The sequence below is a fragment of the Myotis yumanensis genome, unplaced genomic scaffold, assembly GCF_028538775.1.
Source record: "Myotis yumanensis isolate MYYU_CA2020_CCGP unplaced genomic scaffold, mMyoYum1.0.hap1 SCAF_19, whole genome shotgun sequence".
NCBI classification, from domain to species: domain Eukaryota; kingdom Metazoa; phylum Chordata; class Mammalia; order Chiroptera; family Vespertilionidae; genus Myotis; species Myotis yumanensis.
This window is the reverse complement of record NW_027223770.1, coordinates 18775251-18793456: the sequence shown is the minus strand read 5'-3', so window position 1 is coordinate 18793456 and position 18206 is coordinate 18775251. Positions and strand designations below refer to the sequence as shown.

Here is an 18206-nt window from a genome sequence, read left to right as displayed (position 1 = left end):
ATACTAGTAATTATGGGATCATATAGTAAGTCTTTGTGTTACTTATTGCAAAACCACTAAACTATTTCCCACAGTGGTTACACCACTTACATTCCCAGAAGCAATGTACAAATGTTCCAATTCACTTTCCCCACATTCTTGCCAACATATGATATATACACATATTTAAAATAATAATCATCCTAATTGATGTAAAGTGGTATCTCATTATGGTTTTGCATTTCCTTAATGACTGTAGATGTTGAAAACCAATGGTTAGATGCCCCAAAGTAGATACCTTAATCATATGTGTGTCCTCTGGGCCTATGGACAGACCTTCTCCATCCTCGTCACGGGGTCTCTTAACATTCATCCTCCCTTTCTTCCATGGTGACAGGCCCCTAAATTTGTCTGGGCAGGTGCTCAGCCAAAGTGATAACACCTTCCACCTTCCCTGGCATTGAAATGTGGCAATGTGACCCCGCTCTGGCAGAGGGGATGTGACGTAGAGTGCCACATGAGGGCTCTCAGGAAGGAACCTTCCTTGGGAGACAGGACACCTGTGCATTCTGCCCCTTCTTCCTGCTCTCCTCTTGCATCCCCCTGCCTGGCACACAGATATTGTCATCTTAGACCACAGAATCAAGGCCACGTACAACAGACCCAAACCACAGAAAGACCTGGGTCCCAGGGTCTGGGGCCACCATATGGGCCATGAACAAAAAGGAGTATTATTTTAACCAGAAAGATAACTGTCTATCTTATTTAAACCTCTTTTGTTGTGTAGTTTTTGTCATTTGCAGCTGAATCCAGTCATAATGAATATTCTCAATCATGTTCTTTCTTCCTTATTTAACTAGTAATGGAATTAGTCTTGGTCTTTCTCCTTCTCTTCCAGAGTCATTTTCTACCTGTGCTCAAGAATCATGACTCCTCCCCTCCCCTCAGGCTCTCACATTGCCTGAGGAACCTCCCTTGGCCAGTCATCTCCTATGTCAGCGGTTCTCAACCTGTGGGTCGCGACCCCTTTGGGGGTCGAACGACCCTTTCACAGGGGTCGCCTAAGACCATCAGAAAACACATATATAATTACATATTGTTTTTGTGATTAATCACTATGCTTTAATTATGTTCAATTTGTGACAATGAAATTGGGGGTCACCACAACATGAGGAACTGTATTAAAGGGTGGCGACATTAGGAAGGTTGAGAACCACTGTCCTATGTCTTCTTGTCATGCTTCTGCTTTATTAGCTGCCACCCAGGAGCATTTAAAGAGTTATTTCCTATCTAAAATGCAACAACAGTCTCTCCAACTGCAAACGCCCCCCCCCCCCCAGCTTGTCTTCCTACTGTCTCCCTTTACAAAAATTAAAAATTGAAATAATTATCTAAATGTTTTATATCCTCACCCCACACTATGTCTACCCTCCTCCCCCCCACCCAATGCTATGACTCCACCCACAAAACTGTTCTCCCAAGGGGGCAGAGATAGTCTTGTCGCTAAGTATAATCTTACTTGATCCCCCAGCAGCATTTTGTTTTTGTTTTTCAATCCTCACCCGAGGATATTTTTCCATTGATTTTTAGAGAGAGTGGAAGAGCGAGGGAAAGACAGAGAGAAATATTGATGTGAGAGAGATGCATCGATTGGTTGCCTCCTGCAGGAGCCCAGACCTGGTATGAGCCAAGACTTGGCCCAGGCAGGGTGGAGCTTGCAACTCAGAATCAAACCCAGGACCCTTTGGTCCTCAGGCTGACATTCTATCCACTGAGCCAAACAGGCTAGGGCCTCCCAGCAGCATTTGATGCTGCTAATGCTTCCGCCTTCCACGGACAAAGCCCTTGATCTGCATGGCATCATGCTCTCCTGCTTTTTCTCATATGTTTTTAGCCGATTTTTGCCAATGGTCTTTCCAAATTTTCGTCTCTTTCCAATCTTTAAATACTAGCGGCCTGCGCTCATTTCTCTTAATATACTCTCTAGTCCCTTCATGGGTAAGTAACGGTATCAGTTGAAGATCATCTTTATTCAAGTTCAGACATCCCTCCACAGCTCCAGAGCCAACCTCATCCAGCCAACTTCATATGCAAGAGCTTCTTGTCTAGCTGTCACCTTCAAATCCATAATGCCCCAGATCGCATTCACCACAATCTCTCTCAAACACACCTGGGTGCCATTTATGGAGAAACTAGAAGTCCTCTTTCATCTCCCTTTGTCGCTTGTTACCCTCTTTCCTCCCCATCTCCAAGTCATAGCCTTTACCTCTCAAACTCTCTAATACTCGCATATCTCTTCATCTCTGCAACTCTCACCTGGTTACCTCAAGCCTGATTGGCTACAATATCCTCTAGGAGGCTCCTTGCCTCTATTCTTGGCTTCTTTACATTTATTTCCCACACTGTAACTAGAGTAAGATTTTTACATTTTTAACTAACCCAAAGCATGCTATCTAACAATTAAAACTGCAAATATGATCATATTACTATCTGGCTTACAACCCTTTAAAACATTTCCCTTTCTTCAGTATAACATTTTTTTTAAATATATATTTTATTGATTTTTTACAGAGAGGAAGGGAGAGAGAGAGAGAGTTAGAAACATCGATGAGAGAGAAACATCGATCCACTGCCTCCTGCACATCTCCTACTGGGGCTATGTCCACAACCAAGGTACATGCCCTTGACCAGAATCGAACCTGGGACTTTTCAGTCCGCAGGCCGACGCTCTATCCACTGAGCCAAACCGGTTTCGGCCAGTATAACATTTTTAATAAGACCTGCAAGGCCATTCAAGTTCTAACCTCTGCCTACACCTCTAGCTACATCTCTTGTTTTTTTACCTACAACTTCTTCTCTTCCCTTTGAGACCCCCAAACCACACAAATGCACCCAATCTAGCCAGAATGGATATTGGATTCCTAAATTCCTACCATGCTCTCCTGCCCCGAGGTGTTGGACTATGCAGTTTCCTCCTTGTAACACTAATTTCTCCTCCTTCCTGATTCAATCCAGTCACCTTTGTGTCTTGATTTTAACATAGCTTCCTTCTAGAACAATGGTTCTCAACCTTCCTAATGCCACGACCCTTTAATATACAGTTCCTCATGTTGTGGTGACCCCCAATTTCATTGTTACAAATTGAACATAATTAAAGCATAGTGATTCATCATAAAACAATATGTCATTATATATGTGTTTTCCGATGGTCTTAGGCGACCCCTGTGAAAGGGTCATTCGCCCCCAAAGGGGTCACGACCCACAGGTTCAGAACTGCTGTTCTAGAAGATTTCCCTGACCTGAAAAATCTCCTAGAAGCTGCCATAGCAAATATGACTTGTTTCTACCCCGGCACTTACCATGTTGTATTAAATTGTCGACTTCACTGAGTGTAAGAACTAGGTCTTGTTGTTTATGGTTAGTATACAGTACAGTCAGAATAAATCATTCTGAAGTGGATGAAATATAAGTGCAAGTAAGAGCTTGGCCATGCCCTTGGATCTATTATGTTGCTTTTTTTTTTATCATTCACCTTGATGATGCGGGGATGATATTTCTTTATCAGTTGGCGATGACACAAAGCTAATGGTGACAGCTCATCAGAATACAAAAATAATTTCAATTGATTTAAATAATGGGCCCAAGGTACAGAGAAAGTTCAAACACTTAAAAAATTTTTTTAAAAATTTACAGTAAGCAGGGATAGGAAAAGTCTTGTATAAAAGCATTTTTGTCAAGAGGAATGAGTACAACATCAATGTGAGCCAATAGTGTGGTATATCTTGAAAAAAAAGATAATAGACTAGACCTATAAAACTATAAAGTCCAAAATATGGTGTGTAATAGTCCACTCCCCACTTTGCCCATCAGACTGCTTCGGGAAGCGTCTGTCTGGTAATGCGTTTTAGTGGATCATTATTAAACTGGAGCCTGTTCAGAAGATAATGATCAGGATGATTAGTGGTCTAGAAGTTGTACCTATGATATCCAGGAGAAGAAACTACGAACGTCAAGATAAAATAAATAGGGTCCATGATAATCATCTCTTAGCAAGTGGATCACATAATATTACTCGTGTTTTGAGTTGCACTAATTGGTAGAAGTTAGGAAGAGGCAAATTTTTGCTCCATGTAGATTTATTAGAATTATATTAAGCTGCAAGTAATAGAAACCTAATTAAATAGGGTTTTTTTCATAAGTGATAATAAATATGGAAATATGTATTCCAGAGCTGCTCCAACTGCTATGTCATCTTGAACCTGAGGTCCTTCTATTGTTGAATCATATCGAAGCATCAATACACAACTATTTTTTTAACCCTCACCTGAGGATATGTTCATTGATTTTTAGAGAGAGAGGAAGGAAGGGGGAGAGAGAGAAGAAAGCGAGAGTGCCCTAACCGGTTTGGCTCAGTGGATAGAGCGTTGGCCTGCGGACTGAAAGGTCCCAGGTTCGATTCCGGTCAAGGGCATGTACCTTGGTTGCGGGCACATCCCCAGTGGGAGGTATGCAGGAGGCAGCTGATCAGTGTTTCTCTCTCATCGATGTTTCTAACTCTCTATCCCTCTCCCTTCCTCTCTGTAAAAAATCAATAAAATGTATTAAAAAAAAAAAAAGAAAGCGAGAGTGAGAGAGAGAGAGCAAGAGAGAGAGCTCAGTGTGATAAACATCACTCAGTTGCCTTCTGTACGTGCCCAGACTGGGGATTGAATCAACAACCTAGGTATGTGCCCTGACTGGGAATTGAACCCACAACCTTTTTGGTGTACAGGATACAGGATAACACTCCAATCAAGTGAGCCACTTGGCCAGGCTATACTCTACTATTTTTAATTTATTAAGTCCATTTGGTTCACCCTAAAAGCTTCCTTTTCTTTGCCATTCTTGAAGTGTGTTGTTTATCCTCCTGTTTGCAAGTTAGCTCCTAGAACTCCAGGGAGTATGCCAGTCTCTCAGTCAAGAAGAGAGGGGAAGAGTAGGTTTCCAATAGCACCGGTTTCCTGACTACAATTCTCAAAACCCCACCCAGTGAATGTGCGCTTACATTCTATTAACCTGAACTACATTGCATGGCCATACCCAGCCATGAGGGGATGTAGGAGACAGGCATTTAGAATAGGCACATTGCTGCCCTGAACACATTTATAGCACTGTTTATAAAGAAAGAGGATAGAACTGGCATTGAGGAGGCATCGTAAGTGCCTGTAGAAGAGCGTTTTCTCACAGTTTATCAGCTATGTAAAGGGGTGCTAACAACCGTTGTTCTCAGCTGTATCTGCGCGATACAATCATCTGTGGTTATTCTGACCTAGTTAATGAGAAATTTTGTGAGTCGGGACCTAGGCATCTGCTTATCACAATCCCCACAGGTAATTCTGACAACCAGAAATGGGGACCACCACCCGGTAGTGCCTGCTCACTGAAAGGCTCTGAAATTGTTGAACAGGAATTAGTGACCAACATTCAGGTGCAAGGGTGTGGCCTTGGGTGGAAGACTGGGAAAATTCCAAGGTATCTCAAAACTCTACGAGTCTGTAAAAAGAGCTTTTTGATTTGGTGATTAAATTTATTTGGCCTTCCAAAGTGCAAGAAAGTAGTAAAAAAAAATGGCGAGGAGGCATTTAGATCCTTCTATTAAGAAGTTTTAAGGAAAAAGGAGAAATATAAAACAGTTAATTTTTTGTTTTCAGAATTAGCGAAATTGTTTCTCCAACTAGTATGTCTGTGCATCACCAATCGCAGTGAGAAAAAATAGCTATCAATTAATCTTTGCTAAGCCTGGGCCAAGTTTCCTTCTGACTATAGGGGAAGAGTCAAGTGAGCTAATGGAAAGTTTTGTGGAAGAAGGAGAAAGAGTTGATTTGAATAGCAGATAAGAAACACTTGACCACTCCATCTTCTCCAACTACATAAATCCATCCAGTCCACTGTCCTCTGTTCCTAGACCCAACCTTCCCTTGCCCCTGCTGCTCCCTCTGATGCCAATGTAAGTTCTTACTCATCTGATCTGTTGACCACTAGAGTGACTATTTTCTCTTCTTGGGTACGTTTAGCCAGAAATACTGAGTTCATCCACCATTACCTAGGCGCCTAGAACATATGGCTTATTATTGATTATAGCCAGGTGGGATTACTAATATATGGGATTATAGGTTCAGGGTCCAAAAACGACCCTGTCAGAAAGAAGATGGGAGTGGACTCTAATAAGGTGATCTCAGAGAAGGTAAGTTCTGAAGTCAGGTTGTTGTGTACATAGTAAAACAGCACAGGCATAGGATCAGGATGGGTGGAATTAATAACAGTCCACTGTACGTGAGCAGCGTTATAGGGCTCTTGGAAACCTAACGGGATCTCAGGTTTCTCTCTTTTCTCTTTCTCTCCCTCCCTCCTTTCTTTCCACCAATAAACACCTACTGCCACATTGTGCCAAGGACTGTGCTGGGTGTGCTAGGAATGTAAAGATAAATAAGGCAATTCCTGACCTTCCTGACCTCCAGAAGCTCACAGTCTGGCAGGGGAGATAGACGTGTCAGCAGGTGACTACACAAATGGGTGGTGAATATGAAGTAAATACAAGAGCAAGGAAGTCATCAAAGAAGAGATAAGGGGCTTCAAAAGGATGCTGAGCCCGGCATTTTGTACTGATTTCCAGTATTTTCCAGGCCGGCAAGGGTAGCCCTCAGCGGAGGGAGCAGGGAGCACCTGGGTCTTGAGGAGAGGGCGGCAGAGGATGCCCAGGAGTCCATGGAACCAGGAGAGCATGGGGTTAGGAGAGAGGTTGGCAAGACCTTGGGGTCTCCCCACACCTTTTCAAAGAGCTGAGACCTGATCCTGTTTTGACTTAAAATCGGGAGAGGCCATCTTCTGTAATACTTCGGGCTGCTCAGAGCAAGGGGGAGAAGAATTCTTTTTTTTTTTTTTTTTTAATATATTTTATTGATTTTTTACAGAGAGGAAGGGAGAGAGATAGAGAGCTAGAAACATCGATGAGAGAGAAACATCGATCAGCTGCCTCCTGCACATCTCCCACTGGGGATGTGCCCGCAACCCAGGTACATGCCCTTGACCGGAATCGAACCTGGGACCTTTCAGTCCACAGGCCGACGCTCTATCCACTGAGCCAAACCGGTTTCGGCGGGGGGAGAAGAATTCTTGAAGAAGGAAGCAGAGTACCCATAATAACTCTAGAAAAGGGCAATCGGCACCCTTTCTATGATGATTCTAGAGAAAACAGGAGAAAAGCCTGGGATATTTAACCTAGTGAAGAGGAGCTTTGAGGGAGAGGGAGGGAGTCGTGTTTTCAAATGTTTGAGGAAAAGTCGTGTTGAAGAAAAATGATTCGTAGTAGCAATCATAACGCTATTAGGTAATATTTATTGAGGGCTTACTATGTGCCAGGCAATGTTCCAAGCACTTTATCTGCAGTAACTTATTTAATCCTCATAACAGCCTTAAAGTAAATCCCAGTTATCTCCATTTCATAAAAGAGGTAAGTGAATCACACAGAGGCTGATTAAATTGCTAAGGGTTTCAAACTAGGAAGTGACAGAGCCAGCATTTGAGCCCAGCAAGATTACACTCACTTTTGTAATTTCTTTCCAGACAGATTCTCCTTTGTTTCCCTTTGCTTCCTGTCTTCCTGAAGGGTCAGATACAATAGACTATCTAGAGCAGCGGTTCTCAACCTGTGGGTCTCGACCCCTTTGGGGGTCGAGCCACCCTTTCACAGGGGTTGCCTAAGACCATCGGAAAACACATATATAATTACATATTGTTTTTGTGATTAATCACTATGCTTTCATTATGTTCAATTTGTAACAATGAAATTGGGGGGTCACCACAACATGAGGAACTGTATTAAAGGGTTGAGGCATTAGGAAGGTTGAGAACCACTGCTTTAGAGAGATGTAAGTCTGCCCTTATCAGAGATGGAAGCTGGGGGACCACTGCAGCTGCATTTTTGAGGTGTCAGAGCTCAAAGAAAGGGAGTAGAATAAATCATCTTGAGAGTTCCTCTGGGCTAGAGCTGGTTGGGACTCTGGGGTTGGCTGACGCAGCAGTGTGAACACTTTGTGAGGTACCCAGCCAGGGCCCTGGGCACACATCTGCACGGTAGCTCCGTTCCGCGTGTGCCCCTAGCCCTGCTGACTCTACCCAAACGAAGGAGTGTCCATGCCTGCATGCCCTGCAGGAAAGGACCTGGCTTGGAAGGTGGAGCCAGCAGGACTCCTGCCTAACACACTAGCTGCACCATTACCACTGAGATTCTGGGCCTGAGGCTTTGCTGGGAATGAGGAGAGCTATGGGAGCTCCGGGCTGGATAAATGACTCCTGGGGATGGAAACGAAGGCTGTGACCATCTTCATAGGAATGGAGCTTGCTTAGCATTCTCTAAATCCAGCTCTAACACATTCCTTCTGTATATACGTATATATTGATTTCAGAGAGGAAGGGAGAGGGAGAGAGGGATAAAAACATCAATGATGAGGAGAGTCATTGATTGGCTGCCTCCCGCACGCCCCCTACTGGGGATCAAGACCCAAACACCCAGACATGTGCCCTGACTGGGAATTTAACCGAGACCTCCTGGTTCATAGGTAGATGCTCAACCACTGAGCCACACCCGCCGGGCTAACACATTCATTCTTGACCCACGTTCAGATGGCTCTGAAATCTCTCTTACAGGATTGATCAATTAAAAGTCAGTATCGTTCCTGATTTCTGGTACCTGAAATGCGGTGACTAGTGAACCCTTTCACCCATCCTAAGAATGCCGACCATATAAAGATATAGATGAATGTATGGATACATGACATGATCTACAGAATGCAACCTGCAGCATTAGTGCACACACATTCACACGTTTTGACTTCGGTAGCCAATCTGTGAGGAAGTTTATATTCTTAGCTTCCTGCAAGCAAGCGGAAACCGCTGCTGGATGTTTTCTTGTAGCACCGCTACCTTTCAAGTACTGTACTCAAAAAGGCTATTCACAGGATTGCAAGATGCTGAAGTTGAAATGAAACTTGAAAATCTTTTAGACCTCCTGCTTTATTTTAGAGACATGGCAACTGCGGTTCCTACTCAAGCTCAAAGAACATTTTCAGTTGACTTTCGAGGTCCGGTTTTCAAACGTGGCCACAGATTAGAACCCCTTAGAGAGCTCTTACAAATATTAGTGCGGGGCCCCATCAGGAGGAGATTCTGATTTAACTGGTCTGGGGTGGAGTCCAGACATTGGTATTTTTATAAAGCTCTTCAGGTGACTCTATGATATGCCATGTTTGAGAACCACTGGCTTGGAGAAGGAAAGTATTATAAATACACCTTGTATCTATCCCCCAAGACCTACCATCTTCTGAGATGGGGTCAAAGTTAGAGAATTACTCTAGGCTGCTTCACTGGGAAGAATCATAGACCCGTGAGAAAGGTTGTTCTACATGAGAAAAGTTAGGAACAATCACCTCCACCATTCCAGAAATGCAGGTGGAGGCAGTCAGGTGAGTGATCGTCCTAACCATTCAGGGTGGCTACAGTGCCCAGTGCGAGCATAAGAGCAGCCATGTTCCCTTTGGGTACATAGAGCTGAAAACACACGTTGATGAATTGAAAGACATATGTCCCAACCATAGCAGAGCACCAAAGGAGAACAAATAAGTGATGAGCTTATTATTCTAGGAACTCTCAATTAAGGTATATGAGTGGGTAGTTAAAAAAAAAAAAAAAAGGTTCTCAAAAGGATGTCATCTTAAATCAACCCGAAAGTATGAACCCTCAGAGAAGTTCCCTGAACTTCATTTCCCTTATCCAGACTAGCGACCTGAAGCAAATCCTTGCCCAGTCTCATATGTGTTCTCCTCTTGCCTCCTTTGCCCTCTAGTTCTGTGCAGATGGCAGGTCACAAGGAAGTGGACAGGCCAACAGACAGGGTGTCAATGGTGCCAAGAATCAACCAGGAACTTGAAGGACAAGAGGCCATGGTGACAAAGCCAACTAACTTCCACCATCCACATACTAATGGAAGGAGCCCCTTCTTGGTGGAGACACCCTGGAGCAAAGGCAGCATCTCCTGTTCTTCACTAAGGTGGGGCTAGAGCCCTGCATCCTACCGCCCCTACCCCCCCCCCAGCCCCCCACCCCACCCCTGCTCCCGACCTACAAACGCGGATCAAGGGGCAGTTGCTTTCTTGCCGCCCATGATCATTTGCACAAAAAAACAAGAGGCTGGGTCCCTGAGCCTTCCCCTGCTTCTGGCATTCCTGTGGGGCTGCCAGATGTATTACAAAGGGTGGTAAGTCAAGCCAAATCTGGGAGCAGGTACTCTGTCTTTGGTCTCATCCTTCAGTTGGTTCTAGTCACTGCGGTATTCCCAGCACCTAAAATAATACATGGAACATAGGAGTTGCTCAATAAACACTTGCTGGGTGATTGAACCCATGAACAAATGAACACATACACAGAGCCTGGGGGTTAGAATTCATGGCACAACCAAGACAAAACAAATAAAGCACCTCTAGAAAGTGAGGTTGAATAGAGCAAGTGAAGACAAAACCAGCCCGTCTTTTGATCGGTCTATTATTGTAAAAGGCGATACTCTTAGAGAAGAAAGAAAAAAAAAATCAAATTTCGTTACCTAAGGTGTCCTTAGTAACAAAGCTGAAGAATGTGTTTTCCAATATTTGATTGCTTAGGCTTGACAGTCTCTCTTGAAATACTCTCTTCTCCGCCATGAAAATGTGAATCTCTGTTGGTGTGTGTTGCAGTTTGCAAATGACTTACAGAGCTCTCTGGCAAGGCGGCTGTGTTTCTTCTTGCAACTAAACAAAAGGCCGTTTCTCTAATATGACTTACACGGGGGAGAGCCTGTGCTCTGCTGTGGCTTTGGGAGGAGGAGAAAAGCAGAAGAGCAAAGGAGGGGAAAGTTAAAAAAAAAAGGAATGAGGAAAATTGGAACAAGCCTGGCATAGAAGGTGAGCAAAAAGCAGGAGAGAGGCAAGGGCAAAATTGGATATGGAGAATTCCTGTGGGGAAGAACCAATGGCTGAGGACTCTGTCGCCAGTAGGACCCCAGCTCCCTTATTAGGGACGGCTCAGCTTGCCCATCAGTTCGCTGGTCTCCCCTCCCTCCTACTGCACCCTGTCATCTGGGCTCCTTGTGAACTGGAAAGACAGACTGTCCCCTCCTTCTCCTGGGCAAGCCTGCGGGAAGCAGAGCAACCCCTGCCAGCTTGACCTAGATCTGTCAGCTGATCAATTATTTTTCCCATAGAGGAGAAGGAAAAATGAAAAGAAGAAAAAAGGTGTGTGTGGGGAGTGGCGGGGGAGGGGGGAACAGGGGGGGCATGGGAGGAAAGAAAAGGGGGGAGGGGGGAGAGGGAGGGAGGGAGGGAGGAATGGGGAGGGGAAAAGGGGGAGAAGTGGGGGGGGGGCAAATGAACGGTGACGTGGATCAACACATCTATCTTTTAAGTTTAAGCTCTTTTAAGTTTAAGCAGCGATCACAAGAGCAGGCTTAATCCAGAAGGTTGCATAAATAAAAACATATCAAATAAAACAGAAAGCTCTCAGGGGTTACTGAACAACATCATAGTCAAAGCAAAGGACAGTCCTCTCTTTTCCAATCCAGTTTAGAGCTGGTTGTCTTCCCTCTCCAACTCCCAGCTCCATCTTCCGCCCTCCCCATGATCCTCCTGTCTGCCATTCACCCTGCCAGCATGGTGTCTCCCTCTGCAAATGGATGGGAGGCAGGCTCCCTGCTGCTTCTTCGGAAGCCCCTCTGGTCTTCCCCAGCCCGCTCTCTAACGAAAGGGAAGGTCAGGGAGGCACTGGCTGCAATGGCCCAGCCCAGCCCCATCCAGTCTGCATGCCCTTGATTACCTTATTTTTGCATGTTTTCATTTTTTCTCTTTAATTTGTTTTATTGAATTTCAAATGACTATAGACATAAAGTAAACATGTAACAAGCCAACAGAGCAGAAAGGAAGTAAACTGCATAAATACAACCCGTCTCAGCATGGAGTTCCACTTAGCACCACATGTTCGGAGTGTTACAGGCATTAATGAGTCCTGATAACACCCAGGGGACGTGGTCCCCAGCCTGGCAGGCAGGTGGGGAGACAGGCTCACACAGGGAGCGATGTTCCCCTACAGAAGACATAGCAAGCTCTGAGCTCAGGTGTGCGGGTGCCTCACCCCGCAGCTGGGCTCAGGCCTGGCCTGGGATCTGGCCGGCGTGTGGCTTGGACTGCTTGAAGAGTCTGCAGAGGTTATATAAAGCGATGTGTTTTTTGTTTTGTTTTGGCATTTCCAGCATTCTAGTTGGTGGGCTAGAGAGCAGGCCATGAGCTCCAAACGGAAAACCTGGAACGGAGTCAAATCCCAGAGGACACAGTCCCATCCAAAGTGTCGTCACCACGAGCAGACAGCCAAGAGCCTTGTGCCTCTTCCCAGCACGTGATTCCCCACGTGCCCGCACCCCGTGTTGGTTTAGAAGTGCTGTCACTTCTTAGGATGTCAAGGGAGCTCACTCCCACCCGAGGGGCAAACTGTGGCTGAAGCCAGCAGTGGCTCCTGCAGCCCGCTCGTGACCATCAGCTGGGGCTAGCGTGTCTCAGGGCTGCCGACTGCATGCGTGCAGAGGACAGGACCCCAAGAAGTGCTAGAGGACAGCCTGGAGCCAAGCACCGCAAGCAGGGAACCACGGCACCGCTGGAGGGGCCTACTGAGAACCAACAGAAGTCAGGGTTAGGAGTGGAAGCTAACACTTTGCGCTTCTGTTTGGCTTTAAAGGTGCCAAAAAGGCCCAGCTGGTGTGGCTCAGAAGTTGAGCGTCAACCCAGGAACCAAGAGATCACCAGTTAGATTCCCAGTCTGGGCACATGCCCGGGTTTCAGGCTCCATCCCCAGTAGAAGGTATGCGGGAGGCAGCCGATTGATCATGTTCCTCTTTCATTGCTGTTGCTTTCTCTCTCTCTCTCTCTCTCTCTCTCTCTCTCCCTCCCTCTCTCTCTAAAAATCAATAAAAACATATTTAAAAAATAAATAAAAGTGCCATAAAGGAAGGACCAGCACGAGGACTCGGCTTTGCACCTGGTGACCAGAGCTGCAATCCCAAGAATGGCCTCTGTACAGCGAGGCCTGCTGCTCCCTGTGGGCATCTCCGCAGCCTGGACCAGGCTCACCAGCTGCCTGGGGAGGAGGAAGGAGGGGCATGGCCTTCTCTGTGCTGGGGTCAGCTTGCCTATAACCTGCCCCGACCGGGCAGCTCCGAGCGCAGCAGCTGGGATCCACTCTGTAAGCTTCTGTCCCTCTCCCCCTGCCTTTGTTACAATTTATTTCTTCACTTTATTTGTGCCCATGCTCCCAAGTGCTCACAATACCGACACAAAGGCCAGGATCCCATCATCCCAAACTGATTTTTCACTTTGCCAGTCAACATTGTTATGGTCTCAACTGCTTCCCTCCCATCTCAGCAGCATTGCCCAGCGCGGGCTGCTGCTGGCACCCGAACGTTGGCTGTGAGTGGCAGGAACTTGGCCGGGCTGCCCAGCCGAGCGGACTCCATGCCGTGGGCGCAGAGTGAAGGAGAGTGTGAATTCAGCCCCGTCTCCTTTCCCATCTCTGCCCTGCGCGTGGCTCAAGTGGGCAGAGAAGCGGATGTGGAACGGGAGGAAATGAGGGAAAATGAGAAAGGTAAGACAGGAATCTAGCCACGCTCGCCGGAAGGTGTTAAAAAGAGCAGCAATCCTTCGAAAGAGAAATGGTTGGGTTTCTAGAAAGAGAAAAGCTGCAGTACAACCAGCCATTCTTTCAGAGCCTCTGGGTGGCGGGAAGTGGGCGGTGTGCTGTAAGGGACAGCGCCCAATCCGGGGTCCCCCTCCTGTTCCCAGGGAGAGGAGCTCTGGTACATCAACCAAGCTGCCCTAGGGCCAGAGCCCCAGGGTGCTAATCACCCCTTCCTCCCTCACTCCCTCCTGGCCACCACTAATCACCCCTCCCTCCCTCCTGCCCATCACTAATCACCCCTCCCTCCCTCCTGCCCATCACTAATCACCCCTCCTTCCCTCCTGCCCATCACTAATCACCCCACCCTCCCTCCTGCCCATCACTAATCACCCCACCCTCCTGCCCATCACTAATCACCCCTCCCTCCCTCCTGCCCATCACTAATCACCCCTCCCTCCCTCCTGCCCATCACTAATCACCCCTCCCTCCCTCCTGCCCATCACTAATCACCCCTCCCTCCCTCCTGCCCATCACTAATCACCCCTCCCTCCCTGCCTCCTGCCCATCACTAATCACCCCTCCCTCTTGCCCATCACTAATCAGAGAAGATTCCCTCAGAAACCTCATTCCCCTGTTGGATCATGGTTGCTGGTTGGGAGGGGTGGGGGCAGGTCAGACAGGGGTCCATAAGCTGCCATTGGCCCGCACACACCTTTTCCAGAAGGCAAACCACCCCAAGTAGCAGCTCCAGAAAGAGCCAGCTTAAAACAAAAACAGAGGAGGAGAAAAAATTGCCTTGGAATGTGTGCTGCATTCTAACTAGTCCCACTGGGTCAATGCAATAGGGGTGGATTATTGCAGCCAAGACCTGGGCTGCCTCAGTAATTCTGCAAGTTTGATAAGAGAGAGCTGGCAGGTTCCCGCCCCCATCCCCGAACGAAAAAACAGCCGCCACCTTTGCTGGTCTGACTGGCATGTGGTGTGGGGGTCTTCGGGGGTCCCTCTGCCTTAACTGTGGGCAGCCTGGTTCTATATGACAGACTGAAGCCTGGGTAGCGCTGGCTCTGAGGTGGGCAGCACCGATAAGGCCATTACTTTCCTTAGGAAATTCGGGATTAGGGAGCCTGCGAGGAGGTCGGAAGCGCCCCTGTCGCCTCCATCCCCACCCCAAGATGGGAGCGAGATCACAAAACCAGACTTCCCCCTGGGGAATGGGGCACCAGCACTTCTCACTCATGTATTCACGGGTGATTCAAAGTCTGAGCAAATATTATGCTTCCCCGCATTTATTTCTGATGAAAAAATAATCACGTATGCTAATTTATATGTAAATTCCGTTTGGCCCTGGGGCTCCTGGCACGCAGCCAGTGGGGCTGACGATGGTAGAAGTTTGGCTGTGGTCTCCGGTTTGATGTTACAGATAGAAAAGACACAGATCTCAGGACAACGTGGGAAGTCACCCAGGACTCGGACCTGCGCTTCCCTTCCTCATCTCTGTGGTTAGCACCACCGGAGCCATTTCCCTAGGAGAGCCTGGCCCTGAAATCACTGCATCCCCACAGCCAGGGCTGGGGTTCTGATCTCACTGGGTGAGTCCTTGCACCCAGAACAGGCCAGGTGCACACATACCCCTGCACACACAGAAGCTCACACACACACACACACACACACACTCACACACACGCTGTCGCAGCTCCATGTTACGTAAGAGGAGTCATTCAAGGATGCCTCCAAGTTAGCGCCTCACTCTCCCCCCACTGACGTCTCCAAGGGAGAGGAGAGAGGTCCCGAGGCTGGAGCGGCAGGCGTCATCAAGGCTGTCCTGGCAAGACCCACCACTGTGACTTCCTTGCCTTCTGACTCAGACCCTCCAGGCCCCCTTGCTTCCTCCTTGAGCCCCAGCCAAGTGTGTATGCACATTCGATTCTTCCCAACCTGGTCCCTCTGTCCACCTCGCGTGGGTCCCCATGGTAGCCCCTGAAACCTATGTCGAGGGGATGGCAGCAGTCCCCAAAGCCTACCCTCAGACAAGGGTCAGGACTAGAGGTGGGGATTCAGTGGAGACCGTGAGAACCCCATATTGCAGTAAGAGAAGAGCAGAGGTGGGTGGGACTCCCCATCCTTCTCTACCTTGAAGGACCAAACTTTCCTCTGGGACCACAGCTGTCTAGGTCAGAGCTTCTGCCAGCTGGACCACCCAGGGAAAGTTTCTCTGCCCGTCTCAATCCCTATGAGTTCAGCTGTCTTTAATATGAAAAAGGCAAGTCAGACCACCCCCCGCCCAAGGGCAGGATGGGTGGGAGAAGCAGGTGAGCAGATAATGCCTCTGCTGGAAGGGAAGAGCTGGGACAAAGTGGGGGGGCCAGTCGGTGCAGCAGATGGACCCAGGACTGAAGCCGACTCCAAAGGCACCCAACACAGCACCGTCAAGATCAGAGCACGCACTTGGCCCAGGAGCAAGCCGGGCCCTCAGCTGCAGCCCATAGCTTGGCTTCCAGACCAATAATAAACAGAAAATTAGCATTCGCCTCTTACTGCCTCTCTCCCTTCAACTTAGGAAAGCTGTTCCGAATTTCAGAGCCCCGTGCAATGCGTGCCTGTTCCCACTGCTTCTCAGCTGCTCCTTGTCTCTCCTCCACCCCACCCCCACCCCCCCTCCGCCACAAACACACCCCCAAACACATTCAAAACTAATGCAGTTGTTCCCCGCGGCTGCAAACTGATTCATCCCTTCAAGCTGGATCTCTGGCCAGAGCCGTGCAGGATGCAGTTACCTGATTATTTCTAGCCTGCCTTCTCCTCGCCTCCTTTCGGAAGCTTTGCAAGTTTACTGGCAGATATTTTAAAGTTTCCTCTTGTCATTTCTTCCCAGTAACATAAGCAACACATTAGCGACCCTGCTGCCCTCGGAATCTGTCACCCCCCCACCCCCCCGCCCCTGCTTCTGCGTGTGCTCTGCCGTGTGTGCGTGTGTGTGCAAGAATGTACATAAAGCCGGGGAGAGCAGCACACAGCCTCGTACCTAAACAGGAGCCAGACACCTTTTACTTATGCATATACACCCCCCATTCCAGTAGCAGCCAGAATCGAATCAATAGTCTCACAGCCTGGTAGGGAGGATGAAGTCCCAGCCATGCTGTTTAAACGCTCTCTCCTCCACCTGCAAACCGCGCAGCAGAGCCGACCGGGGAGTCTGCGAATGGCATAAAGCACTCCGGTACCATCCCCGGGTCTACTGTAGGCAAATCAATAGCAAGCGCTTACCTTGAAAGAGAAACAGAGCAGCCAGCCCCGTGAAGATTGCCCAAGAGATAGAATTGTGCATTTTTGCCTGGATGGTTTTCATGCCTCTTTTTTTTTCTTCTTCTTCTTCTTTTTCTTCTTTTTTGTCAGGTTCGGTTTTTTCTTCCTTTCTTTCCTGACAGATTGCGTCGCTCTCCAGCTCCTGGAAGGAGATGTAAATCCACTGTGTTGCTGAAGGACACAACAAGAAAGCCAGCCGAGGGTGTGAGAGAGTGTGACTTCTCAGTAATTATCTCTACTCATACTCTGGCACCGAGACACATCGTACAATCTGGCCCTGGACAGCCCTCCTACAAGCTGCAATCATTGGTTCTAATCCAAGGATTGACAGAGCTACAACACCCGCGTGCGCGGGCACACACACACACACACACACACACACTCAGGAATCATTTACTGGGCAAATCAGGCTAGCTGATTAAAGAGACAGGAGCCTGGAGAGATGGAATGATAAATGCCACTTTGGCCCTTCTATATTACTTTCATTTTTTAAACTGACAGTCTCAGAGCCCCCAGCATCAAAAAATCCCTTTCCTTCTGGCGTTCTTTGGCCTCCTGAACTCAGATTCCCTTTGCACTGGAAAAATCCCACAGCCAGCAACGGCTTACGGGAAAATTTAAAGGGACATTTTCATGCTCAGTGAAACTTGCAAAGAGAAGTCAAATCTCATTTCTTGGTACCTATTTTCTTCTCTGATAAAAATATCATTCAATGACAGGGTGTGTTTTTTTTCTCCCCCCTCTCTCGTCTCTTTTCCCAATCAACCTTCTACTTAGTTGCTTTGAAAATAATAAAACAGTTTATTTTCTTCTCCCGTTGCCCTTGGTTCCGTATTATCCTATTTTTCATTCACTTAATTTATTTCCTAAAGTCATCCATGTGTATATGACACCATGTAAAGGAATAAGGCTTCTGAGATTTGAAAAGGACTGCAGTCTGAATACAGAAAAACCTTCTCCAAATGAGAACAAGGGATGAGTTTATTCGACATGCCTCAGTTAATCTACATTCACTGAAAGGAATAATAGAAGTGCTGCGGTTTAAACTGCAGCAAGAGAGATTGAAGTTAGATATGCGGGAGGACTTTCTGAGAATAGACTGTGTGTGCGGTTATAAAATGTCCTCAGTTGCAGACATTCATCTCTTTGGTGATGGGGGAGAATAAAAATCAGACAGAAATAATCAAATGGGTGTACTG

At 47.3% G+C, this 18206-nt stretch overlaps 1 protein-coding gene across 1 annotated transcript in view; it reads right to left on the bottom strand.

Annotated features, from left to right (window-relative positions):
• NTM (neurotrimin) overlaps positions 1–17473 on the bottom strand; it is an 858035-nt gene extending 840562 nt beyond the window's left edge. Inside the window, exon 1 of the mRNA XM_070399304.1 lies at positions 16969–17473. Within this exon, the coding sequence (XP_070255405.1) occupies positions 16969–17050 (82 nt within the window). The 5' untranslated portion in view covers positions 17051–17473. The remainder of the gene's footprint in view (positions 1–16968) is intronic.
• Between the last annotated feature and the right edge of the window lie 733 nt (positions 17474–18206).